The following is a 26592-nucleotide window of genomic DNA, read 5'->3' as shown; positions in this document are numbered from 1 at the left end:
GCTATGGAAGCAGGGAAGCAGCTGGGAACCATGCACAGTTCTGGAGCAGGGCAGTGACAGGTGGAAGCTGAATGTGGCAACATTGAGCAGGAGGGGCAGCAGCAAATTCCCTGTGCTGGCTTTTCCTTGGCTGTTTGGCCAGGCATAGAGCTGCTAGATTTAGCAAATAAAAATGAAGGCTATCCAGTTAAATTTGAAGTTCAGATAAATAATGATTTTTTTGTTTTTACTATAAGTATATCCCAAATTGCATGGGACATACTTACACTAAAAAAAACTTTTGTTATTTATCTGAGCTTCAAATTTAACTGGTGTTCTTTATTCTTATTTGCTAAATCAAATAATCCTAGCGAGACATCAACTCCCTAGCCCCCAAACCCCAGGCCTCCATGCTGGAGGGAGCCAGCCACAGGTTCCTCTGCCTCCCTCCCCATTTTCAATGAGGCCACCAGGCCACCAGGAGTGACTGAGGAGCTGTTCCAGGCTCAGTCTGGCTGCCATAACAAGTGGTCACAGCCACAGGCCTAGGTGAACAGGTCCTCCCACTTCACGCTGGGTTCACCCAGCAAAAAAGTCGTGAGGCACAGTAAACAATCATTGGGTCTATAATTTATTGAAGCACCTAAAGTTACCAAGTTCCATAAAGAGGGAGGTGCCACGTGCACTTGTGGGTTACTTAAAAGTCAAACAGTTGCCACTGGCATAGGCCTGCCTGGTGAGGGTACCCAGGGAGAGGAGAAAACAGCCCCTGTCCTCAACCCCAGACATGAACAAACACAAGAGCCCAGGGTGCTTGCATGCTCAGAGCGTGCCTTGGAAATAGTTCTATAAACTGCAAGCTAGAACAGGGTGGTCCCTGCCCCATTCAGTTCCGTTGGACGTTGGGATAAGTCATATTACCAGCGGCTGCCTCTGTCTCCCCCACCCCCATAATCACCAAATCCCGATGATTCATAGTTCCGGAAACAAGCCTGTTGGAAATCCAATTACTGCAACAACCTTTATGTCAATTTATTTCTTCACTAAAGAGGAACAATGAAAACAATATGTGCTCCATTTTTTTTTTAACGTGATACACATTTTTGAATGCCTAGTGTGTGCCCTTTGTGCTAAAGCTCAGGAGTTCTCAGCCTTGGCTGCACAGTGCCATCACCTGAAGATTTCCCAGGTGATCCCAGTACCCCAGGCATCAGTATTTTCCCCGGGGTATGGTGCTGTCAATGCACAGCCAAAGTTGAGAACCACTGACTGAGTTCGTCCTGCTTAATCCTCACAACACAATCCTGCAAGGTAGGTTTTATCTCCATTTCGCAGATGAGGAATTGAGGCTCAAAGAGGTACGGTAACTATGGAATCAGTAGCCATCACCTTGGACCTCTCCTTTCCTCCCAGGCTCCCTTGTGGGATTCTTACGTTTCCACGGTTTCACTGTTAAATATAATAGTTATATATAATGCTTCCACAGATATGTTGGAGGCAGCGCTGCCCTCTGGCCACCTTGAGATAGCTCTGCTCCCAACAGGGCTCTTTTGAGATACAAACCAGACATAGTTTGGGTTTAGGACTGACACTAAATGGCTTTGCTATACTGAGGACAACTGGAGACAGTCACCCCACCCAGGTCCCGTCATCTTGGGTCACAGAACAATGGCGGCCACCTCTCACTCCCCACCACCCGGGACCCCCTAAGCCTGGCTCTTTACAATGCACCCCAATCCTCCAAGCGTCTCGGTGCCCTCGCTCTTCACAGCAAACTCCCTCACCTCCTGATTCCTAGCGCATCTTTTTTGCAGGAGCCGTACATCCACACGGTTTGTCAGAAAGGCCTTTGATCGAGGACAGGCCACAGATCCGAGGGGAAAGAAAACCCGTGTCCTAGCCCGACTCCTCGCCCGTGGCTCGCGGGCCCGCCGATTCTTCAGACGTGCGCGCACCTGGGCTCACCTGTCCCGCTCCCGCCCGGCCTGCCGGCTGAGAGGAAGGGCAGCAGGGTGAAAAGGCTGGTCACCGCCTGCCCTCTGCTGGCCGATAGCAGTATTGACGCTCCACCGGTGCGTCAGATGGGTGGCATGAAGGAGAGCGGGCATCTATTGAGCTCCCGCTGTATGTCAGGCACTGAACTGGGCGCTGGGGTGTAAGGATGAACGCGACCTGCTCTCACAAAGTTCAGCTTCAAATGAGGAGACGGACAAAAATCAAACAGTCATTCAAACAAATATGAAGTTACAGCCGTGGGCTATGTGAGCTTATGATGCGAGGCTCCTGTCCAGTCTACGGGATGTGTCAGGACGGTCAGGGAAAGCTGCCCCTGAAGAGGGAAAGTGTGAGGGCCAAGTGCCCCACAAAGTCGTTTCATGTAATCTCGGAAATCACACGAGGTGGCTATCCGCTTTGCCAAACAGAAAACAGGCTCAGACTGGGGAAAACTTACCCAAGGTCATACAGCAAGCAAAGCCAGGAGGGCCTAAGTCTGCCGGATTCGAAAGTCCCCGCTTTTCCGCTGCTCCTGGCGGTGGGGCAGGTGGGGGCCACCAGGACGTCCCATCCAGCCGCTTTAGGGAGCGGGGCGGGGCCGGGGTGGAGCCTGTGCGGGGCGGGGCCTGAAGTCCGGCCCGCCCAGCCTCTATAGGTGAAAGGGCGCCCTTGGGCGTGGGGACTGGGCGGAGGCGGGGTCTTTTTGCGGGGTGGAGCCTGGACGAACTGGGGCCTGCAGACACTGGCCTTGGCTCGTGGAAGGGGCGGAGCCGGGATCTCACCCGGTCCTAGAGGAGACGGAAGCTCCAACTGAGTGCGGGGGCCGAAGACACTTACCCTGTGCACTCGGGCAGAGACTGCAGTTCGGGGTCCCGGAGGTCCAGTGGGCAGCTCCCCAGGTAGGGCCTGACCCCGGCCTGAGAAGAAGTACCCCCCCACCCCTGCCCTGCCCCGCCCTTCTGTCGTGCCATCTGACCCTCGTTCCTTCCTGTCCGCGGGCCTGAGTCCATCTCCAGTCTTCAGAGGGTAGCTCAGGCGTGGAGGAGCCGCTCTCAACTTCGTCTGTCTCCCTGGCCCAGCCGTTGCGGGACCCCGGACATCCAGAATGTGGGATCAGGAGATAAGATGCCAAAACCTCTCAGAGGAGGCTGGCGCAGCTCCACCCCAGCCTGACTGTGTGACCTTGGGGAGATCGCCCACCCTCTCTGGTACTGAGTGTCCCGTGCCTGCAGACTGGGCGAGTCAGCTGGCGTAGCTGTGAAGGCTGTTGGGGATCCAGGGGTGCAGCTTTTTCCCTTCTAGGACTAAAGGAACACTTATCCTTCTGCTTCTTCTGGTCCTGGGTGAAGAGCTGTCTCCCAACCCTTCCCAAATCTGGGAGTCTAGAAAGGCCGAGAGCTCAGCCCCAGGGCAGTTCGTTCTGGCTTCCCTGTGGTGGAGTTGTGTGCTGGCCTGGGAGGCCTGTGGGTGTTCCCAGAGTGGACTCTGAAGCTTGGGCATCCTGCGAAGCCTGCCCAGAGCCCACCTGCTCACTTTGCAATTGGTGGGCCACCAACATGCAGGGCCTCGAATGCTATGTAAAGAAGTCTAACCTCTCAAGGATGGGCAGGGCAGGGCAGGGCATTGGAGTCTGACCTGTAGTGTGCCCTAAGGACCAGCCTGGTGACTGGGGCTGTCATGATGCCAGAAAAGATACTACTGTTGATAGGTGACACATATGGGCATTTATTGCATGCTAGTGCTTTACCTGAATTATCTCATTAATTACTCACACGTCCCTTATGCCCATTTCAGAGGCTGAAACCAAAGCTCGGAGAAGTGAAGTGATTTGCCTAAGGTCGCAGCTAGTAAATGTCAGGGAGAGAATTAGAACCCAAACAGTCTGGTACCTTACCCACAACGTCCTGTTGCCACCCAGGATCTGGGCATCTGGTAGTAAAGCCTTGACCAAGGACAGCAGGAGGAGCAGGAGATTGGGGAATAGAATTCAGAGGGCTCGGGAGGAAGGGACTCGCATAAGTCCTGAGAGGAATTCAGCTGGCCTGGGTCCCTGGGGGGAAGTGAAGTGTTTGATTATAGACATACTAGTTTGGGGTGAAGGGAGGTATAAGGGAGCTGAGCAGAGCTCTTCATATGGAGAAGACCAAGGAGGCAGAGCTGGGTCCTGGGGGAACGGAGATGCCTTCAGAGATGGGTGTAGGGCTTGGCTCACAGGAGTCCCCCCAAATGCTGAGCAGACAAATGCGGGGGGCATCTGTGTGTGTGTGTGGGGGGGTGGACAGTGGGAGGAATGAATTGTTGGCTGAGAAGGGTTTGAAAAATTGAGGTCTTGTTTCATAAAGGGGAAACAGGCTAGCAAGTCACTTGCGTGAGGATACCCTGTGGCAGGATCAGAGTAGGACCCAGTGCCCCTTGGGTGCCATCTCTGCTGTTAAGCTCTTTCTCCTACATCAGTGGCTCTCTACCAGGGGCAATTCTGTTCCCCAGAGGACGTGTGACAATGTTTGGAGACAATTCGGTTGTCACAACTGGAGGTGGGGTGATACTAGTATCTGTGGGTAGAGACCAGGAGTGTTGCTAAACATCCTACAATCCCCCCAAAGCAAAGAATTATTCAGGCTCTAATGGCAGTCGTGCTGAAGTTGAGAAACTCTGTGATAGGTAAGCTGGACCTGTCATTATTTCTCCAGCTCAGCTCCTTTGCCCCTAGCAGGACAGATAGCTCAGGCCTGAGCCTCCACCTGGGCAGACCTTTGCCCCACTCCTAGTCTGCCCCTCCCATGCTTGCTGCCTTGTTCCTGGAAACTTCTGAAGTCCTCTCTGCTTTTCTTGGGCATAGTGGCCTAGAGCCCTGCCCATCACATGTCTGTCCTTGTCTGTCTTCCTAGACCTTTTATTCACAGAATTTGATGTGGTAGGGAGGAACCAAAGTGGGAATTTTCACCTAGCACATAGTAGGTGCTTTGCAGATAAAATATTTATTAAATTTGAGTGCCATTTTTGGGATCAAAAATCTTCATTTTATCCCGGGTTTTCATTTTAGCAATTCTAATTGTATCTTATGTTTGTGAAGCTCTGCGTTTCTAACAAGCACCCCGCCCCCCCCGGTGATGCTGACGCTGTTGGGCCATGAGCCACATTTTGAGTGGCAAGGCATTGCAGGGTTGTGCAGAGGTGGGCTGGGGCGGGGCTGCACCCCCTGCAGACAGCTGTGGCTGTGGTTTGAGGACTGTGGAGTGGAAGGAACCATGGTATGGAGTCAGGAAACCAGGACACAAATCATTACTCCCTTCCCCCCATCTATAGGCTGTTAGCTGAATAGAGTTTGGATAAGTCACTTAACTTCTTTGAGGAGTGGTCTTGCATGGCAGGTCATCCGCCAGGGGTTCTGATGCAGGGTCTGAGAGATGGGAGTGCCCTGTGGAGGTGGGATGGCCTGGATCCTGGCAGCCAGAAGGGCACTAGGCCACTGACCTGGCCAGCAGGGAAGGGGCAATGAGCTGATGCTGGCAGGGCGGGCACCATGCCAGCGTGGAAGCAGCTCTCATTATGGCCCTGGCTCTTCTCCACGGCTGCCACAGCCTTCTGCTTCTGGCTTACCCAGCTCTGCCTGGTGTGGGAAAGCTGGAGGGACCGGTCTGGCTAGGGGAAGGAGGGGCAGCTTTGATGGGTTCAGGGACGAGCCCAAGGCCTGAATGTGGGTCTCAGGGCCTGACCAGCTGAATGAGGGTCTCAGAAATGGGGGTCAGGCTTGATACCCATGGCCTAGAGACACTGGGATCAGACTGTGGACCCGTTCCAGGGAAACTGGGAAGGAGTTTGGTACTTGAGGCCATAAATTGAGAGCTTACTCTACCCCAGCTATAGGGGATGCCCTCCTTCAAGCCTCTGACCCCAGGAATAGAGCTGGGCAGAGCCTTAGGTACCTGCTGCACCCTACCTCTGGTTCTCCACAAGTCAGCCCTGATGGCCCAGCAAGGCCCCTTCCAACTCCTAACACCAGGAGGCAGCAAGACAGATGAACCCATTTCCCAGATGGAAGAACAAAGACTCTCTCCTCCTTACTTCCTGGGAAGATATCAGTCTTTAGGGCTGTCACCCATTACCCAGCAGGGCCCTCGGCCTGATATATCACGAGGCTGCCTCCCCCTATTCCCACAGTTGGGCCAACCCAGTGGTTCACACTGAGGGTTCTGCAGCCAAACAGGCCTGGGTTTGAGTCCTGGCTCCTCTCCTTACTAGTTGTGAGGTCCTGGACAAATCACTCCACCTCTGAGCCTCAGGTGGCTTGTCTGTAAACAGCAGTAATGACACCCGCTTGGCCAGCCTCGCAGGTTGTTGTGAAGTTGAAATGAGCCCTACCACTGAAAACCATGGTCATTATCATTACTCATGGCATTTCGAGACGCAAGCCTCCCCAGATCGCCTTACCTGGTGCTCTCATTTGACAGATGTGGAGATTGGCACTTGGAGAAGGAAGGCAGCTGCCCAAGGGTCTCACAAGCAGGTGGTGGGCAAGCCAAGACTAGAGCCCACACTTACAGACATACCTCCCGTCCCACAACTGTTGCCCATCTGCAAAGGCACTCCGAGGGCAACGCACTGTAAGTCTGGGGACCTGGGGGGTCAGGCTGCAGAGACTCCCTGCAGAGGGAGGTGGACCTGACCTTTGCCCCAGTACCCCCTCCCTTTGCCAGCACCAGCCATGAACTACGTGGGGCAGCTGGCAGAGACGGTGTTTGGGACAGTGAAGGAGATATACCGGGGCCTGAACCCGGCCACACTGAGTGGTGGCATCGACGTGCTGGTGGTGAAGCAGGTGGACGGCTCCTTCCGATGTTCGCCCTTCCACGTGCGTTTCGGCAAGCTGGGTGTCCTGCGGTCTCGAGAGAAGGTGGTGAGTGCTGGCCGGCCAGGGGCCACTGTAGGGTGGGCTCTTAAAGCCAGGACAGCCACTGTGGCCCCAGGAGAGGACCGAGGCCTCCCTCAGGTGGGGATCTGTCCACGGGACAAACCTCCGTTCTTTCGCATTTTCTTTGAAAGTTTTGGGTCAGTCTGGGGATTTGGGTCCAAGAGGGTTCCCGTTTTCCTGTGGAGGCAGCACAGTGGGGCAGTCCCTGGTACTGGGACCATCACACCTGGCTCTAGCTCACTGAGAACTTACATGGGTTTTCTTGGTAAGTCTTTTCACCCGTGCAAATGAACACACTCTGCTCTACCTGGTGCTGGAGGGGTGATTTTGGAGCATGACATAGGAGCTGATGACACTGTCGAGGGTGGCACTCAAAGGTTAGCTCCTCTCTCTTAGGAAAGCTGTGCTGTGTTCTCTGGGCCCCGGCGAACGTGACAGATTTTTAGTTAGCACTGAGGTCGGGAGTATGAAAAGAGGTTTGGTGGGTCCAAATCCCTTTTGCATTGGAGCCACTGGGGACTTGTCAGAATCCTAACAGAAAAGTGTAAGCTTGTAGGGGACAGTAGGTAGCGAGGTGGTTAAGAGCTTGGGTTGTGGACTGAGCCTTCCTGGCTCACAGACAGCCTCCCTCGGCCACTTCCCAGTATATTACTTAACACCCCCGAGCCTCAGTTTCCTCATCTATAATGTAGGGGTAGTGATAGGAGCTACTGCACAGGGTTGCTGGAAGGTTAAATGGGAGAGTCCCGATAAAACTCTCCATTCAGCGCTTAGAAAATGGTCATTCGGACTATGGTACGTGTATGTAGTCAGCAAGTGCTCTGGCACTATCCTGGGGGTTGGGGAAACAGCAGCAGCAGCAACAGGATGGGTCATGACTTGTTCTAATGGGGTGTGGCAGAGAGAAGAGTTAGAAACCACGGCAGACACAAGAATACTGAGACGGTTATATGTGCAACAAAGCCCAGAGGACGGGGAAATGGTGGGGGAGGGGCATGGAGAGTTCAGCACAGCCTCTCTGAGAAGGGGAACTTGAGCAGAGACCCTCAGGGTGGGGAGCAGCCAGCGTCTGGGGTGGGGTGGGGCTGAAGTTCCAGCGAGTGCAGTGCTCCATGGAGGCAGGCAGGACAGTAGACTAGAAGGTGGGGGTAAGGGACAATGGTGGGGACTGTGTGCTATCATGCCTCGTTACAGGTAGACATTGAGATCAACGGGGAGCCCGTGGACTTGCACATGAAGCTGGGAGACAGCGGGGAGGCCTTCTTTGTCCAGGAGCTGGAGAGCGATGATGTAAGTGCCTCGTGGCACCTGCACCTTCACTAGTGCCCCCTCTGGCTGGGCCCTTGGGACCGGTCACCGACCCTACCCCTGGGAATACCCCAGCAGCAAGAGCCTGATGCAGGGGGACTGGTTAGGGCTGGCACTCGAGGCATGCTGTTGGAGCCTGGGCAGAATTGGGAGGGGGGCAGCAAAGGTTGATTTCCTTCCCGGGGAAAGTTGAGGGAGGTTTCTCAGAAGAGGACGCCTGAGCTGGGCCCCTGGAGGGTGGAAAGGAGGGCTTCCCAGGGAAGCTTGGAAAGGAAGGGAGTGCTGAGGAACTGGCTGGGGGGCTGGTGAGCATGAGATGCGTGGTTCTGGATCTGGTGCTGGCTCGATGCAGTTAGAACATAGAAGTGTGTGGGTGAGAGCTGAGCAGAGGCGTGTTTGCAGAAGGGGGACAGAGCCCAACACAAGCCAGCGGAGGTGTTTAAACAGTTTGAGCTTCACAAACTTCAGCTGAGCCCCTACTCTATGCCGGACACTGTGCAGTGGACTCGGATGAGGGGTGATCCCTGTCTCCAAAGAAGCTTCCCAGACTAGCCTAGGAGACAGATATATAAACAACAGATGATGGAACTACGTAGTCATTATAATGAAGGGAGTTGGAATGGGCTGGGGGTAGTCAGGGTAAACTTCCTGGAGGAGGTGATGCCTGGCTGAGTCTTAAAGGAAAAGCAGGTGTGGTCAGAGAATGAGTAGCCAGTGTCCAGGTTTCTAGCTGGACAGTGTGGTCCATGTAGCACCTGGCCTGCCATGAACTTCCTGGGGTACATGCAACCCCTGGGATTGGGGCTGCTCTCTGTCTCTGTCAGGGAGCTCGGATGCCAGTGGTGTTTGCAAGGCCTTGCTGCTGCTGCCTCTGGCCAGCCTCCATGCCTGTTTTCCTGACCCCAAAGGAGCTCACTCCAGGGCCTTGGGACTCAGGCAGGGCTCAGAATGATTGAGTGGTGAGGGTGGCCCCCCAGGCTATAGCCCCTGGTCTGCTCCACAGGAACACGTGCCTCCCCGCCTATGCACATCACCCATCCCTTGTGGGGGCCTGTCTGGGTTCCCCTCAGACTCCCAGCTGAGCACAGACAGTGAGCCTGAAGCCATCATTGAGGGGGTGGCCTCCACGGGGCGGAAGAAGAGGCGTCGCAGGAGGAAACCCAGGCGGAAGGAGGACACGGTGGCAGCCAATTCCAGTTCTGAGGAGCTGGAGACAGGCGCTGAGAGTGAACTGTCTCTACTGGAAAAGCCAAGGCTGGAGCCCCCAGGGTGTGTGGGGACCAGGGTGGCCAAGGGTGTGGGGATACCAACCAGGGTTCAGGCACCTTTTCCTTTGCTGATGCTATGTGACCCTGGGCAAGGGCCTTGATTTCTCTGGGCTTTACCTCCCCAAACCCCTGACACCCAGGCTCCCATGCCCTTCCGTGGGTACCCTGTTCTTGTCAGTGACCATTTATTTCCTTGTGACCCCTCAGCAGTGTCGAATCCGAAGGGGAGTCCTCACCGCAAGCCAAAGACTTCTACCCCTACTCTGATGGCGAGTGGTGCCCCCAGGCCAGGTGAGAGTCTAGGAGGCCTGCAGGCAGGGACTCAAGGCCAAGGTCTGAGAGTGGCTTTCATTTACATTTTCCTAATGAATGATACAGAACACATTGAATGTGTTCATCAGCCATTTCTGAATCTCCTTTGTTAAGCATTTATTCAAGTCTTTGCCCATTTTTTTTTTTTTTACTAGACTGCCTCATTATTGTTGGTTTGTAGGAGTTTTCATATATTTATACATTCTGGATCCAAACATAGGCATGAATACGTATCACAAATATTTTTTTTTCCCCAGGCTGGGGTGGGCAGCGGTGGGCGTTAGGCTGGCTCGAGGGTCTCTAAGTTGTTGTTTCTGGCAGCCTCTTGCCGGGTGTGCTAATGACATCCCCAAAGAGCGACTCAGAGCTGGAGCTGCGGACCCCTGAGCCCCGCCCCCTGCGAGCTGAGTCCCACATACAGTGGGCCTGGGGGAGGCTGCCCAAGGTGAGTTCCTCCGTGTCAGCCTCCCGAGCCTGCCTTTCTGCGGTCCCTGTGGGTCAGAAGTGGAGTGACTGATACCCGGGACCCCCAAGGCCTTTTGGGGTGTGGGAGGCAGGGCCTGCACTGGTTTACACCCCCCGCCCCCATTTGTTTGATTGAAGGTGGCCAAAGCAGAATGGCCCGAGTGCTCGAAGATCGCTGATGGTGGTGTCAGGGCAGCTCCACCTCTGCAGGGAGAGCCCGGCACCCCCTCTGCTCCTGTGGCTGGTGTGGACCCTTCGGGGCCCCTAATCCTGCAGACAGGGGCTGGTGCTGACCTTCCTCCTACTGACACGGAGCCTCCTGCTCTGGTGGGTCCCCCTCTCCCCACCCCTGAGAGAAAGAAAACCAAGACTCAGAGCCGAAGGGATCCAGGCCTCCCTCCTCCCTCGAAATCATGGAGCTGGGCCGCCCTGGAGGGCCCACTTCCCACCAGGCAGCCCGAGGGGGTCTCTAGCAGGAAAGGTGAGTAATGGCTGGACCTCTCCCAGGCTTTTCCTGGCCTCATGTTACCCACTGGCTGGACTCTGGTACTTCAAGCATGTTTTGAGCACCTACTGTGTGCCAGGCACTGTGCTTGGCACCGGTGCTCATGGGCTCACAGCCCAGCGAGGCAGATAGACAAAGCATGTGTGAACAGGAAGAGCACGACGTGGGTGACGCAGGACAGAATCATTGGTTGGGACAGAGGCTGTTTAAATCATGTGGTCGGGGAAGGCGTCTCTGAGTGGGTGATGCGTGAGCGGAGACTCCAACAATAAAGACCCAGCCAAATAAGGATCAAGGGAAGAGAATTCTAGGCAGAGGAAAGAGCATGTGTCAAGGCCATGAAGTGGGAGGGAGGCTGTGCGGCCAGGAACGGAGGCAGCTGGTGTGTCTTGAGCAAGGCGGGGGTGGGGAAGGAAGAAGCAGATGCTGGATCCTTGGCGCAGGAGCTGGGGTTTATCCTACGAGTGTGGGAAGGCACTAGGACTCACCGCCAGATCAGTAGTTGCTGGCTATCTATGGCTCTGTAAAATTTAATTACAATTAAATCGCATTTAAAATTCTGTTTCTCCGTCACACCACATTTTCAGTGTGCTAATACAGGGATGTGGCTAGCAGTTACCGTATTGGACCCGTAGGCGCGAGACATTTCTATCGTCCCCAAAAGTCCTACCAGACGGCGCTGCTTTAGGGCGTTCAGAGACCAGACACATTGTTCACGCTACTAAGCACATGTCAAGTCTATAGGTGTCCCCTCTGCCCTCAGGCTCCGTGAAGAGAAGCCAGCACCTGGGCCCCAGTGACATCTATCTGGACGACTTGCCCTCTCTGGATTCTGAGAATGCAGCCCTTTACTTCCCCCAGAGGTGCCTGCGTTCTGGGTTCCAGGGTGTCTTGGGATTGGGGCCGGTGAGCCCAGGGGTTGGCCAGCAAGGGCCTGGAGGGGTGGGCCCCTCCTCACAGCCTCCTTGTATTTACATCACTATTGGCTTCTTTGCCCCCAGTGACTGTGGACTGGGGCCCAGAAGGTGGAGTGAACCCAACAGCCAGAAGCCTCTGGGGGACCCCAACCCTGAACAGGAGCCAGAACCCACTTTGGACATGATAGTGCTTTCCCTCTGTGGTGGACTAGCTGACAGCCGGGACATCTCCCGGGGTATGTCTGACCATGGCCTGAACCCTTCCAAGGATTGGCACTGAGCCCAGGGGACGGGGGAGGGCAGGGAGGCCCCCAGAGTAGCGGGCGGCCATGGTGTGAGGCTAGGCTGAGGCCTTGCTGTTCTCTGCCCTGTGGAGCCCCATGCGGCCAGCGAGGGCAGGGCGTTCCCAAGACCCTGTGAAGCAAACACTTAAGGCTAAGCTGTGACTTATCCTGTGAATCCAGGATGGCAAATACCTGGGGTGGGCACAGCAGATGCAAAAACCACAGGTAGGGAGAAGCCCTGCTAAGTATCACACCCAAAATGCAGGAGGCCTGATGATAGAGTGTAGATGGTAGAACGGGGCCTGATGGTCCCGTTCAAATGTGTCAGCCTCATTCCTTACCCTCTGCCTCTGTGCCCAGAGAAATTCAACCAGCACATAGTCTCCTACGAGGACCTCGTCCAAAACCCTGGCCTCCTTGAGCACCCGAACCTGGTGGTGAAAATCAATGAGAAGTGAGTACCAAGGCTGAGACCCTGGCAGCGCCAGAGCCCCCCTGCCCGCCACCACCCTGTGGCTGCTGCAGCCCTGACTCCTCCTTCTGTCTCTCCAGACATTATAACTGGGCTGTGGCTGCCCCCATGATCCTCTCCCTGCAAGCCTTCCAGAAGAACTTGCCCAAGGTAATGGTTAGAGCACCAGCGGGCCTGCTGAGGGTAGAGGGTTATGGCCAAGAAGCGGACAGTGGGCAGAGATGGGTCTGGGGCTGACCGGCTACAAGACCACTCTGAGAGGGGATACTGAGTCCCCCGAAGCCTCACCCCATGACGTGTGGACAGAGCCCCACCCTTCCCTGGCTTCCTGGCATGGCTGAATCCTGGCAAGGGGACACTGTACTCCAAAGGAGCTCAGGGCAAACCAGAGGGGGATGAAAACCTTCAACAGGAGGCTTTTAGATCTAAGAGATGAGGCTTGGCAGACAGAGGGCCCACTCCTTACCTTGCCCTGGCAACGTCTCCAGGCTGGACTGTGGGCACTTGCTTGCTTTATTGGCACGCATTTGTTGAGCCCCTACTCTGCGTGTTTTTTGAGCACGTACTGTGTGCCAGGCACAGGCCAGAGCCAGTCATGCCCTCCCAGAAAGACAGTAGTCAGAGACTCAGCCAGATGAATGTAAAATTCAACCGTGAGTATTGGGAGTGAGGCTGGGGTGCTTTGAGAGGCTAAAGTGGGAGTTTGCTCAGTGAGTGCCTCCTGGGTAGAGATCTGAAGGATGAGTAATCTGTAAGCAGACAAGGGGAGGGGAACAGCATGTGGTGATGCTCAGAGGTGGGAAGGAACCCAGTCTCTTCAGTCCCTCCCAGAACTTCCACTCTCTGACCTGCCCCTGCCTCTCCTATGCCACTGGGAGTGGTACAGGGCCCTGCCCTAATCTGGCCCATGGTTCCCAGATCAGTTAGACTTGCCCAAGAACATCACTAACCAGATGTTGACAGCAGGTGCCTCCCTTTCGTGACACTCGGCTCCACCCTTTGGCTGGCTCTGGGTCTGAGCTAGGACCAGAGCCTATGGGAAGGAGGAGGGCCACTCTCCTGCTTGGTTCTCCTCACTGTCCTCAGACAGACCCACCACCTGAGGCCTCTGGGAGACAACCCCAGTCTGTTTCCAGCTCAAGGGGGTACCCTGGCTGACCCACCTCCAGGTCATGTCCTCCTGACTTGGGTTCACCATTCTGTTTGTAGGAAGCTGATAAGTCTCCTGGGAGGGTCTTGGCCCCGGCTCTCTTGGCCTCTCCCTGGGGCTACCTAGCACACATCTAATGAGCATCTTCCCAAGGTCATGTTCTCCCACCAGACAATCGTGGTCACACAGAGAGGGGGGCCATCCATGGGATAGAGTCACTGACCTTTGGGGTTGCCTATGTTGTTCTTGGAGGTTGAGGGGAGTACTGGCTATGGATTGTTCTTGCAGCTGTCACTTGGTGGCATCATGCAGAGAGTACTAGATCCTGAGAAACGTCAAAGCACTGCCTTCAGCTACTCTAGTAGCAGTACTGGCCCATAGGATCTGGAGGCCAGGCCAAGCCTGGGCAAGAGCTAGGGGGTCAGAGCTGGAGTAGAGTGGGGATTGGCAGGAATGGCCCTTGGTCTCCTGTGCTCAGCTACATGAGTCACTGTTTGGAAGCCAAGGATGGAGGTGAGGATGCTTCCACAGCCTCCAGATGTTGACAGCACCTCGCTCTAGGGTTAGCCCTAGACTCTGGGTTCATGGGGTCCCCAAGGGCAATGAAAAGTAGGTTTGGTGGTGCAGGAAAAAAAAATGCCATGGCCTTTATCTGCCCACAGAGCACTGTGGACAAACTGGAGAAGGAGAAGATGCCCCGGAAAGGTGGACGGTGGTGGTTTTCCTGGCGACGCAGGGACTTCCCGGCCGAGGAGGTGAGTGATCATGGTCAAGGGGGTGGTCGGCACAGTGTGGAGGCGGGGTTTACTAGATGTATGTTCTTCCCACAGCGCAGTGCCCAGGCAGAGAAAAGCACAGCCCGGGAGCAGCAGGGGTGAGTTGGATCTCTTAGCTGGCACTCTGCAGCTGGAGCTGAGCCTGGGGACGATCCCTGTGGGGGCAGCGGTGGCGCCAGCAGCCCTCCGCCAGTGATGGTTGTTTGTCACTACCCAGTCGCTTCTACACCCTTTCTTTTTCTTGATAAATAGCCCCATTTCACACATGGGAAAACTGAGGCCTAGAGCTGCACCAAAATTTCCACAGCTGGGTACTGGTGGAGCTGGAACGGGTGCCCAGACTCCTGGCCCAGACAAGGATTACTGTCTTAAGGAAGGGTGGGAGGGGTGGGGCCTTCCCCTCTTTGCCAGGGGCCGGCTGACCTTGCCTTCTTCACAAGTGACCACAACACCTCAGCTTGGGTATGAGTGATGACCAGGGGCGGGTCTGCTGAAGCCAAAGCAGGTGGGACTGGGAATAAACTCTAAGACGCACACCTGGGTCTTTCAGGTAACCATCTCCAAGGCTAGCTTGGCCATGCACTAAGGGCCGGGAGCCCTGGCCCCTTTCTGGGCATATACTGCCAACCTGCACCCTTAATTCTGCTACCCCTCTCCAAATGGGTGGCACCTAGAAGGACAGGTTTCTGATCCCCTGAGTGGTCTCTGGAGGGGCAGCGATAAGCCCCAGGTTCCTTGTGGCCTGGGCCAAGGGGTAAGCATCTGCTGGGAGTGCAGGGCCTTGGCGGATGACAGAGGCCTGAGAGCCGGGCTGCCTGCAGGGCGAAGACTGATGTGCCGAGTAGTGAGGATGACGCCCCAGAGAGCCCTGTGATCCTCGAGGTCCCCTCCCTGCCACCCTCGCCTCCAGCCTACCCTCCTACCTACAGGAAGTCCCTCCGCCTCTCCTCCAGCCAGATCGTGAGTGTGCGCGTTGGTGTGTCCAGGTGGGGGTGGGTGGGGCTGAGATAATTAGGCTCCAAGGAATTTAAAAGCCCAGAATCCATCCTCTTGGCAGCCTCCCTAAGAGCCTCTGCTTGAATACCTTCAGGGTCAGGGGGCTCACTTCTTCATGTGCCAACCCAGGTCTTTGCTGGATGCCCTCATTGGAAAAGTGTTCTCTACATCATCTTAAAATATCTACCTGCGGTGGGTTGTGGGTCTCTCTTAGAGGCCACTCTGAAGGAATCGAAGGCTGATAACAGCCCCTCAGATTTTGGCAGTCCTGCCCCTGAGTCCTGCCTTTGAGCTCAGTAACTGGCCCCTGAGGGTGGCTCTGTCAGGGAGGGGCCCAGGAGGGCCAACCTGGTACAGAGCAGCTACCATCTGTGTGGTACCCCTGTGTGACACCCACCTTGGGGTCAGCCAGGGCCCAATAGCCTTGGTCGCCGGCTATGGCTGGGAGCTGCCCTAGGGACCAAGCACAGGGCTAGATCTCTCTTTGGGGGGATGTCACAAGTACCTGTGAGGATCCCCAGGAGGTCCCTTCTATGGAGTGGGGTGTCTCCCCACCAGGAGCAATGCCAGCCTTAGGGCCGACCTGAGAAACCTGGGTGGGAGCCACGGGCCAGGCTTTGTCTGTGAGCTTCATCCTAAAGGGGCAGGAAGGGAGGTTAGGGCTCCCGTGCCTGCCGGTGCAGACCCCAGCCAGCACCCTCGTACCGCCTAACTGCCCAAGGTTACCCTCTGCCCGTGTGCGCGTGTGTGCGTGTGTGCGTGTGGCTGTCTCTGATGAATTCAGGCAGGTTCTCTGAGCTGGGAGGAAGAGGAGCATGAGAGGCCTGTGGGGTTCACAGGGCACGGTTTGGGGTGGGGAAGGGGGACACACCAGGCTGGGGCACATCACAGCTTCCTCCCTTTGCCCGGCCCCAGCGGCGCCTGAACCTGCAAGAAGGTGCCAATGATGTGGTCTTCAGTGTGACCACCCAGTACCAGGGCACCTGCCGCTGCAGGGCCACCATCTACCTGTGGAAATGGGACGACAAGGTGGTCATCTCGGACATCGACGGGACCATTACCAAGTGAGGCCTGGTTGGCCAGGGGAGAGAGGGAGGGCCTGGGACTGGCCTCCTCTGTGCCGGGGGAAGGGGGACATCAAGAAAGGCCCTCTACCTGCAGTGCACCATCCTGGGCACTGGGGGCTGTGGCACATGAGGGCTACATGGGGCTGCCTCGGAGTGACCCTTCTTCTGTGGCTCTAGGTCGGACGCTCTGGGTCACATTCTGCCCCAGCTAGGGAAAGACTGGACACACCAGGGCATCACCAGTCTCTACCACAAAATCCACCTGTGAGTGCCTGGGCTGGGGAAGGGCCCTAGGGAGGGAATGACAGGATGTCTTAGGCCACTATGGCCTTTGCCCCAGGAAGCCAGGCTTGGGGACCAGGAGGGCCCACGAGGGAATAAGCCCCAGGCATGTCCCTGGAGCACGGCAACCTACTGGCTGGTCTCCCATTCTCCTGTGAAAGACCGGTCTCCTGGCGTCTGAGTCTAACTGCTGGTCTTCGTGCTGTAGAGAAGCCTACAGACTTGCTCAAACCTTTGTTCATCCCACTCCACCTGGGCCTCAGGATGCTGTCCGTGCCCCTCCTATGTGGGACAGCAGCTGAGGCCACCTCTGTCAGCCGTTCTTCCTAAGTCTCCTCCCCGCAAAGGCCTCTGGGTCTGAAGGCCAGAGCCCCGGGGTTGAGCTGAGCTGGCCGAAGCCAAGAGGGTGGGGCAGGGAATGGCTGGTCTCTGACGACTCTGTGCCTCTCCTGTCCCCCACCCCAGAAATGGGTACAAGTTCCTGTACTGCTCGGCACGGGCTATCGGCATGGCGGGCCTCACCAAGGGCTACCTGCAGTGGGTGAGCGAGCGGGGCTGCGGCCTCCCTGAGGGCCCCCTCCTGCTGTCTCCCAGCAGCCTCTTCTCCGCCCTCCACAGGTAACCACCCCTATAGGACACAAGCCCACAGGCTCTTGGGCGGGGGGGGGCAGGCTCGGGTGTCGGTTGAGTCAGACCTCGCGGCACCTGACCCTGCCATCCTCCGATTGCTGCCCTGCCTTGGCTCCCCTTCCTGCTCATGGCCCTGGCTGCCCCAGGGAGGTGATTGAGAAGAAACCAGAGGTGTTCAAAATCGCCTGCCTGAGTGATATCCAGCAGCTGTTCCTGCCCCACGGACAGCCCTTCTATGCTGCCTTTGGGAACAGGCCCAACGTGAGTGTGTCACCTCCCCAGGGGCAGGGCCACCTTCTCCCTATCTTATCTCCCAGCCCACAGGCCCCTCCTTTGTCCCCCACAGGATGTCATCGCCTACCGGCAGGTGGGCCTACCTACGTCTCGAATCTTCACAGTCAACCCCCGGGGAGAGCTCATCCAGGAGCTCGTGAAGAACCACAAATCCACGTGAGGCCCAACCCTGCCATGCACCCCCATGCCGCAAGTCCCCATGCCCTAGCTTCTCCCTGGGCCCCAGTTCCACCCAGGGCTCCCAGGCAGGATGCAATGTTTGCCCGACATGATGGGGGCTGGGGCCTGGTGGCAGCTCAGGGTCTCGGCGCTGACCCTGTTCTGCCCACAGGTACGAACGGCTCGGCGAGGTGGTCGAGCTCCTCTTCCCGCCCGTGGCCCGTGGCCCCAGCACAGACCTGGCCCACCCTGAATACAGCAACTTCTGCTACTGGCGGGAGCCCCTGGTTGCTGTGGACTTTGATGCCCTGGCCTGACCCTGCCCCGGCTGCCCCCTCCTTCCTGGCCAGGTGTTCCAGGGAGTGGGTGTCCCAGGGATCGGGACACCGGAAGCTGGGTACCACGGGGCCAGTCCACTGAACGGGAGGAGGGGGCTGAAGGCTGGTTAGTAGCCACAGAGACCCCCCCCCCCCTCCCTGTCCTGTCTCCTGCCTTTGCCAGCTGAGCTGCAGGAGGTGTGGGGCAGCTGCTCCAGGCCTCAGCACAGCCCTGGCCTGTAGCAATTAAATGACTGTCACCTGGGCCCTCACAGGATTCTCCATGCCCTTGACATCTCTGTCCCTGTCACCCTGGTATGTTGTCCCAACTCCTGATAGGACAGGGAGAAGAGGGAGGTCCCGGGAGGCTTGAGACCTGTAGGCACGGAAATGGCTGGCGGCAGCAGTGGGGAGGGGTTGAGTACCCTCTGCACAGCATGGATCATAGCCTCTGAAGCCCGATTCCTCCATAACCCCGGCCCCTTCCCACAGCTCTTGAGCCAGACCTCACCACTCTCCCTGGCACGCCGGTATCTCAGCACACCCCAAGCCAGGATGCTCAGACATCAAGGAACGAGGATTCCCAGGCAGTGCGAGGGCTGAGGGAGTGTGACTCCCACTTGGCCTGGCCGGTACTCAGCTGCTGCCCTTGTTCCCCTGAGTACCTCCCCTAAGGACACAGCCCCCAAACCTGCCAGGGCCAATGGCAGTGACCTGCCAACCCTCCCTAGACTTTGCTGGTCAACTCAGTGCCCACAGAGCTGCCGAGCAAGCTCGTATGGGGATGAGGAACTTTAGGAAGTGGGGCTGGCTCCCCAGCAGTGCAGCCTTCCAGCCTGCTGTCCTTGGGGAAGAAAATACCTTTAGATGGGTTAAAAGCTTTAATCCAGGCCTGCCCCACCCCCCCCAACAGCACCACAGTGGAAGGAAGAAACCAGAAGGCAGGGCTATAGGGACCTGCAACACAGCACAGAAAGCCCTGGGCTGCTGTGGGAGAACTGAGGCCAGGAACCTCAGCAGAGATGGGCATCAGGGTCTCTGGGAACTCTGCAGGCTGGATGAACACTGTGTTTTCAGGTTGTCCCGTGATGGTGTCGTACCTGAATTTCTCACCATTTAGTGAACATCCAGCAGAGGCTGGGGTTTTGCCGGGATGCTGGAAACAGGGCTTGGAGGCCTTCCTCTCCTGTGGCCTCCTGTTCAGAGTCTGGCCTCATTCAGGCCATGACATATATGAGGGCTATTCTCTGAAGAGAGGCTCTAACCTGGGTGGGTGGGGGGTGGGCAGGATATTCTCCCATATGGAAAGGAGGGGAGGGTGTGGGGACCAGAGGCCCTGAAGCATTTTTGGGAAAGAAAAGGAAAAGGATAAATTGGGGTGGGGTCTCTAAACAGACCCTGGACCCTGTCCTTTTTCTCAGGGAATCTACAGCTGCCTAAGCCCTCACCTGAGGGGAGGGTCAAAAGAAATAAAGAGAACTGAGTCTTTGTGTTTCTGTTCTGCTCCCAAGGATCAGGGCCGGTGGAAACCTCTGGTCCTTGGTTTCAGAAACCATATCCACGAAGCTGCCGGGTGTGAGGACAGTGCCAGTGGGCACCATCTTCCTGCAGAAACTGAGCCCAGACAGCAAGGGAGAGAAGCCAAGGGGACAAGGGAACCAGAAGCCTCTACAGGCTGGGGGCTATGGCCTGGGGACAAAGGGAGATGTGGACAGGTCACTGTCTGTGACCAGACCTGCGGGTCTTTGTACAGGTGCTGACCCTGGTGTGTCTGAAGAGGGACAATTTGCAGACTGGATTGTGAGGTCAATTAGGTCCACCCTGGCCTTCAGGCATGATGTCCTTGCCTCGACCACGATGTTGAATTGTCCAGTTGGTACAGCACTGAGTGTGGATTTTGGTGGCTGGGACAGTCATATGGAGCTGGACCAAGGCTATTCCTTCTGTGGCCTCTGAAGTGGCATCCATGCTGGCCAGGGGGGGCTGGGAGGCACTGCTGGGCAAGGCTGGGCTCTGGAGGGACATCCCCAGGGTCAGCGGGGTCCAGGGGCGGGTCCTGTCTGGCCTGCCTAGTCAGCTTGCCGGGGCCGCGCCTGCTCGGCCAGCTGGGCCCGGCAGTACAGGAGGTCATCCCGGAGGCGGGCGATGTCCTGCGCATGCTGAGCCAGTGTGCGATTCAGCTGGTCCACGTAGCCCCACAGGCCCTCCCTGTGGGCAGCCAGCAGGCCCAGCCTCCCGCAGGCACCCTCCACCTGCGCCACCCTCTGGTCGAAGCGGCCCAGCACGTGCCGCAGGTCCTGGGCTGTGTGCTGGCAGCGGCTCAGCCCGCCCGCCACATCGGCCACCCCGGCCTTGAGTCGCTCCAGCTCCCCCCGCAGGCTCAGGACCTGCCTGTGGCCAGCCTGAAGCCGAGAGCCCTGGCTGCTGACCTGTTCCTGGATGGCGTGCACCTCAGCCTCCACCTTGCGCTCTCGCTCGTCCAGGGAGGAGTTGGCCTCCAGGAAGGCATCGGAATACCGGCTGACGGAGTCGCTGAGGCCCGTGAGCGACTTGCTCACAGAGTTCAGATTGACCTTGAGCAGGGTGATCTCGCCTTGGAGTGAGCTGCCCGTTGCTTCTGCCAGCTGCTCCTGGACCTCAGCCACGGTGCCGTTGAGCTGCCGGAGCAGGGCCGCGTGGCTGGCCACCTGGTGTAGGAGGGCCTCGCTCCGGCTCTGCCAGGCCTTCACCTCTGCCGCGAGGGTGTCCAGGATGGCCGAGGTGGTGCTGGGAGTGCATGAGGACTCCAGTGAAACCAGCCGCTGTTCCAGCACCGCCAGCTCCGTCTGCACCCGGGGCCGGGCCGACCTGCCCGGTGGGTCGCTGTCATGGCCCAGCTCCCCAGCCAGCGTCACCAGGCGCTCCTCTAGGCTCTGCACTCGCTCTTCCAGCAGGGTCCTGAAGCTGCCCACGTCCCATCCCCCCTCCTCCCCCCCCAGGCAGCAGCCTCTCGCTCCACCTTCCGTCCCATTGAGGGTCTCCAGGCCCTCCAGCAGCCGGTCCGCACCCCCCTCGAGCATGGCAGCAGAGAGCCGCTCCAGCTCATCCCTGGTGAGGGGGCCATGGCCCCTCTGGGCCTCAGTGACAGCCTGTAGGTTCCTCTCGAGGTTGTCCACACGGGCGCTGATCAAAGCCAGCCGGCCGCAGCAGCCGCCCCCTCCGGCCATGCTCAGCCCCTGCAGCCTCGACCCGAGCTGTGACAGCTCCCGGCGCAGGGCCAGCTCCCGGCCATCCAGGCTCTGGTGCAGCCTCTGGCTGGCTGCCTGACCCTCCTCACACTGCTGCCGCACCTCCTGCACCCGCAGGTCGCAGGAACTCTGGACACCTTGCAGCTTCTGTTCGAAGCCATCCAGTAGGCTCCCCAGAGTCGGTGCAGCCGTCGGTCCACGTACTCATCCAGAAGCGTCAGGGAGGTGAGTGGAGACGGAGGGGCCTCCCGCAGCCGCTGTAGGTGAGCCTCGTGACCCAGGGCCAGCCCGTGCACCTCGTCCAGCAGCTGCACCTTGGTCCGGAGCGTGTTGCTCACCTCTGTCACCTTGCTCAAGATCTCATCCAGGGGGGGTGTGAGTGGCCCTCCAGCTCTGTCTCTGGGCTTCACAAACCCCTCAGAGACGATCCCGAAGCCCACAGGGGTGGCAGGAGCCCTGGGACCACTGGTCATCCTGTTGGAGTCTTCATGGCTGGCCACCAGGCCACTGAGGGTACCATATGCTTGTGCCAGGCGCTGGACATCACCCTCCAGGCGTTCTAGCCGCTCACCAAACAGCCCTGGACCTTTTCTTCCTGGAAGAGAGAACCCCAGGGGCATCGCTGGCCTGCCTCCCTCAGCTTGTTCTGTGGCCAGGCCACCTGAGAGATTTTCTGTTCTAAGCGCACCTTCCCACTGGGCATAGCTCTCTCAGCTTTGGGAGGGGCTCTGGGAACTCTCCCTCAAGCCCAGCATGAGATGCACCCTCCCCAGCCCTGCCAGAGCTCAGCCTACCTGGCTCAATCCCCTCCCCGCCGCTCCAAAAAAACCTGATCACCTGGTAGGGTCTCCTCCAGGCAGACTCACCATAGGGGCTGGGGACCGCTCTGCTAGAAGAAGGGGGCTGGGGCCCTGGGCCCAGCTGCCCCGAGGGAATCTGAGGCTGAGGCTCTGGCTGGGCTGGGGAGGCCCCATGGTCGGTGAGGTGCTCGGGGCAGCCTTCTCCAGTGAGGCCAGGGCAGCACCGCCAGGTGAGGTCCGTCACTGTCTTGTAGCCGACCTTGTATCTGGGTCTGAGCACTGTGCGGTACCTGGGCCAGACAGGGGGAGAGGGCGCTGCCCTGTACCTGTGGGCTGAGGCTCCTGCCTCCTGGCATAAGATCTAATTATCTCCCCACCTCTACACCACCATCAAAGCCTCCCTTTTCTGTGTATTCTGTGACAGGGCAGTTGGGGTGGAGGCGGGCCTTTCAGGGCTTCAGAGAAGGGTTAAGGAGCAGGTGCAGGTGAAGTCCCATCCCATCCTGTTTGCTTGGGGAGAACACTAGCAGGGACTTAGCCCCAGTCCAAGACCATTTTGGATCCCCTTGAGCTCATGCTGCCATGAGAAATTCCACTCTGGCTTTGGCGATACCTGGAAGAATTCTGGCATAATCTCAACCCCTCCCCCATGGGGTGGGGTGGGATGGGTACTGCCCTGGAGCCGGGGTGCACAGCCCTTCCCAGTGTGCAGGGGCTGCTCTCGGCTCCCATCTGTCCCCTCAGTTCTGTCTGCTCCTCTGTTCTGGGAACTCAGCTCTGGCCACCCAGGCTGGTGGATGGCACCTTGGATTCTGAGCACAGAAGGGAAGGCCCAGGGGTGCAGGGCAGGGCTCGCCAGGGCCCCTCCCTCGCCTGCTCAGCCACGTGCCTGTCTACCCACTGACACACTGGAGCAAGTGGGTTTGTTTTCAGACACGCACTTAAACCTCTCCAAGTATAGACCTGTGTGCATCACACCTGTGCACCGTCCTACATATCCTCACACAACCCTGCCTGTCCGGCCCAGGCCCTGGCAACCTGGCCTCCATCCCCTCACCCTTGGCCTTCCTTTTCTACAGTCACCACAGCCCTTCTTGGGTCTTCCTGGGGCCCCTTTGGCATCAACCATTGTCAGTGTGAGCCTCTGCCTTTTCTGTTCACCTCCAACCCTCTTTGCCTCTGCGGATTCTTCCTTGCCTAGTTCTGTGTCTCTTTTAGGAATCCTCCCTTGGTCCCTCTGTGGGCCCTAACCTGAACCTGCCTATGTCTCCTCCCCGCCCCCCGTCCCCTAGCCAGCCCGTGTGGGAGCTGGGGTAATGGGCTCTTTGCAGTCCAAGGAGGTACAGCCCCTTGTGGAGCTGGCTGCCGCTCTTGGGGGGAAGGCAGGCCTGGGGCTTGTGCCCAGCAGTCCTGAGTGGGTGGCACGGGGGTGCACTCACATGACTGTCCCGGGGCACTTGGGCCCCCATCCACACTGCCGGTACTCAGCCTTCACATAGCTGTCTGCTCCCTCCTGTAGGATACAGGTCACGTTCCTGTGCACCACGTAGGCGCAGAGGGCCCTGTAAGGGAACAGCATCCTTGCAATATCTGGCCTGAGCCAGGCCCACTGAGGCTCCTAGACCCCCCCCCCCTCTCTGTAGGTCTCCCCAGGGGACTAGACTCCCATCTCTCTTCTGTCTCTGTTCTTTGTTCCTGGAGGCCAGGGCCCTGGCCTGGGGTCTGGACCCACTGCTGGTCAGTCAGATCCCAGACTTCCCAGTGGGTTGGTCACTGGGGTAAGCACTGTAGTGAACCAGGGGCTGCCTTTCCTGTGGTCTGGCCTCTGCCCTCCTTACCTGGATTCCCCAACAAGAGCCTTGCTGTATTCTCACCCTCCTCCAACTCCTTCACTGGCTCTCAGCTCCTTATCTTGGCATTCCATCCTTCTGAGATCTCAACTTAGTGCCTCTGTGCCTTTGAGACCACACTTCTCCTCCTTCCTTCCCTGACTCCTGGGGAAATACATGCCACCTCGTAGTTTCTAGCCCCTGCCTTTGCTCCGGGTTTCTCAGTCTCTGATCACTTCTGGTACTGCCTCCTCCAGGAAGCCAGCTCTGATGTGCCAGGCCCACTGAGCTATGGGCTGAGCACTCTCCTACAATACAATTCAGCCAGCATCCCAGGTAGAGCCCCTAACTCACCTGACTGGGGCCAGTTCCCAAGCCACTGGCTACTGAAGACCAGAAGCTGAGGCAGGGGTGAGGCAGGAGCCAGCCTCACAGGTTACAAGGGGTGGGGAGTGGCTGCCTGGCTAAGCCAACCACCCGTGCACTGCTATTGGCCTCTGGAGCCACAACACAGGCCTGGGACCCAGGCGCCCCCATCAGTTCTGTGGTCCAAACACGCTGGGGGTTCCCAAGGGGTGCCCGGGGTCAGGCTAACCGCCGGAGGGGGCGGGCTGCAGGGCGCTGGGCTCCATCTCCCACCTGGCGGGGCAGGGGAGAGAAGGGGGGCGCGGCGCGGGTGGGGGCGTGGGGGATTCCCGCGTATGCCTCGCGTCCACCGTCCTCCCTCCGCTCCCTCCACCTGGTCCGCTTGCGCCGGGAGTTTGCACACAGCGCAGCTGGAAAATGTTACTTCGCTGGAAAGGTTTCCGCGGGCACTGCCAGGTCCCAGCCGCCGCGCCAGGCCCCCTCGGCTTATTTTTCTTCGCCAGCCCCGCAGCCTCCCGGAGCGTGGGGGCGCCCGCCGGGGCAGGGGCTCGGCCTCGGGAGCCCGGAGCCCCCCTCTCCTGCGCGCGGTCCGGGCAGGTGGGAGCGCCGCCGGGGCCCCATCCCTCCCGCTTCCCGCCCGGCCGCGGCCCGCGCTTACTTGTGCGGCCCCGGGCGCAGCCGCGGGCGCCATCCCGTCGTGTAGAGGCTGTAGCGGGGGGCACCGGGCGGCGCGGGCCGCGCGAGGAGCGGGGTGCCCTTGGCCTGCGCCCCCGAGAGCAGCGCCGCGACGGCGCACAGCCACACCGGCAGGCGGCGGCCCATCGCGGCCCGCGGCTCTCCACCTGGCCCCGCGCGGGGCCCCCGCCCGGCGTCCGCCCGCCGCCCCGCCGCTCGCCCGCCCGCCCGGGTCCCGCCGCCGCCGCCCGCGGCCCCCGGAGCTCGCTGGCCCGGCCGCCTGGCGCTGCGCAGCGGCTGCGTCCCGCCGAGTGGCCGGCGCTGCTCGCGGCTGGGGCCGCGGAGGGGAGGCGGGAGGCGGGCTCTGCGCGGATTAGCATAAACTTGGGGCCGCGTCGCTCGCCTCCGCCGGCCCCCTCTCCGCCGCCAGCCCCCCGCCCTGGCTCCGAGCTGACGCCCGAGGGGCCGCCTGCAAGCGAGAGGTTAAGAAGGGAGCAGCCCCGGGGTGGCAGGGGCGCGGGCAGTCGCGCCCTGGGGAGGCCCCCGAACGCACCCGTCCACCACCGTCGCCCGCGTGCAAGACAGGGAAGCAGAGCCGGACCCCTGGGGCCCGCCCTGGCGCGGGCCGCCCCCTCCCTCCAGGAACGGCGCCCAAACGCGGGGCACACGGGTCTTAAAAACCCTTGCGTGCCTCAGTTCTGGAGCGGAGATGACCCTGTCTGGGGGCGCACCAGCAACATCTCCGCCGCCACCTCCTTGGAATAGGTTCCAGAAGGTCCCTGTTGGCTAGCTGTGCCTACTCTGCACCGTCTCCGTCTCCAGGTGGCCAGGACAACTGATAGCTGTGCTGCCCCTACCTGGGGCATCTTAACCTCTCCCTGCAGCCCAGTGGGTGACCAGGTCGTTCCTGTGGTTCCCTGGTGGGGTCCGTGCTTCCTCTCTCTTAGGTATGGGGTGCAAGGAGACCCAAACACCCCTCGCCTCTCCAGTCCAGCAGTGGATGCTCTGCTTCTCTTTGTGCAACTAAAGCTCTTAACCAGCTGGACCCCGGCACTGGTTTACTATTCGCAACCGGTCAAAGAAAACCTTTGGGTCCTTCTCGCTGCTGTTAAGGCAGGCTCCGCCTTATTCCCCTTGTGCAATGGTCCCTTGGAACCCAAGAACTGGCCTTTACTGTCATTCTCATTCACCATCATCTCGATGGCCTTCTAACCTGCAAAGAGCTTCTTGAATCCTGCTTCTGTCATCCAGCAGGGTGGCATTTCTTCCTGCCTGTCTCATCCACACAGGTGACTGCAGCCTTCTGTCTTTACCCAAGTAGCTGATAGGTGTGTGGAAGGCATAGAACTCTGAGGCATCCCGGGAGAGACCTTCCTGCAACCTGAGATGTGAATCCACGCCCTTTGATTAAAGTGATGATATGAGGGTGCAAAATGGGGACAGCTCTGAGAGTCACATGTATGCCCCCTGCCCATTCCCAGCCATAGTATGTGGGTCCCTGGTGGGGGAAGCAGATACCTGACCGAAATGGGCCAACTGTCCCCTCTCCTAGGCTTTGGTACACAGGTGCAGGGGGATCCAGCCTTCAGGCGGGAGTTTCCTGGTCT

At 58.5% G+C, this 26592-nt stretch overlaps 3 protein-coding genes across 6 annotated transcripts in view; 1 reads left to right on the top strand and 2 right to left on the bottom strand.

Annotated features, from left to right (window-relative positions):
* Positions 1-2543, bottom strand: part of ZHX3 (zinc fingers and homeoboxes 3) — a 129521-nt gene extending 126978 nt beyond the window's left edge. Inside the window, exon 1 of the mRNA XM_045053618.1 lies at positions 2432-2543. The gene's annotated coding sequence lies outside the window, so the exon portion shown is untranslated. The remainder of the gene's footprint in view (positions 1-2431) is intronic.
* Positions 2544-2688: 145 nt separating this feature from the next.
* On the top strand, positions 2689-19576 carry LPIN3 (lipin 3). Of its 4 annotated transcripts, none has more exons than XM_045053620.1 (21): positions 2690-2873; positions 6426-6578; positions 6672-6871; positions 8081-8176; positions 9198-9463; positions 9670-9753; positions 10096-10219; positions 10378-10720; positions 11508-11607; positions 11746-11897; positions 12306-12399; positions 12498-12567; positions 14230-14322; positions 14398-14441; positions 15165-15303; positions 16255-16403; positions 16584-16670; positions 17154-17306; positions 17465-17579; positions 17665-17768; positions 17944-19576. In XM_045053620.1, exons 3-21 carry the CDS (start codon positions 6680-6682, stop codon positions 18086-18088), a joined length of 2550 nt encoding a protein of 849 aa, XP_044909555.1. In that variant the 5' UTR covers positions 2690-2873; positions 6426-6578; positions 6672-6679; the 3' UTR covers positions 18089-19576. The 4 variants fall into 4 exon arrangements, with proteins under 4 accessions (XP_044909556.1, XP_044909555.1, XP_006929810.1 ...); XM_006929748.5 differs by having other exon boundaries at positions 6653-6871; XM_045053621.1 differs by having other exon boundaries at positions 2689-2873; positions 6426-6871; positions 9673-9753.
* Positions 18957-25204, bottom strand: EMILIN3 (elastin microfibril interfacer 3). Its single transcript, XM_023251249.2, is given in 5 exon segments — positions 18957-21485; positions 21488-21910; positions 22182-22405; positions 23555-23677; positions 24969-25204. Coding segments are annotated over 5 exon segments (2262 nt in total). The 5' UTR covers positions 25133-25204; the 3' UTR covers positions 18957-20157.
* Positions 25205-26592: the final 1388 nt, after the last annotated feature.

This window comes from Felis catus, chromosome A3 (assembly GCF_018350175.1).
Source record: "Felis catus isolate Fca126 chromosome A3, F.catus_Fca126_mat1.0, whole genome shotgun sequence".
Lineage (NCBI taxonomy): Eukaryota > Metazoa > Chordata > Mammalia > Carnivora > Felidae > Felis > Felis catus.
The sequence above is the reverse complement of the archived record's forward strand: the minus strand, read 5'-3'. Positions and strand labels throughout refer to the sequence as shown.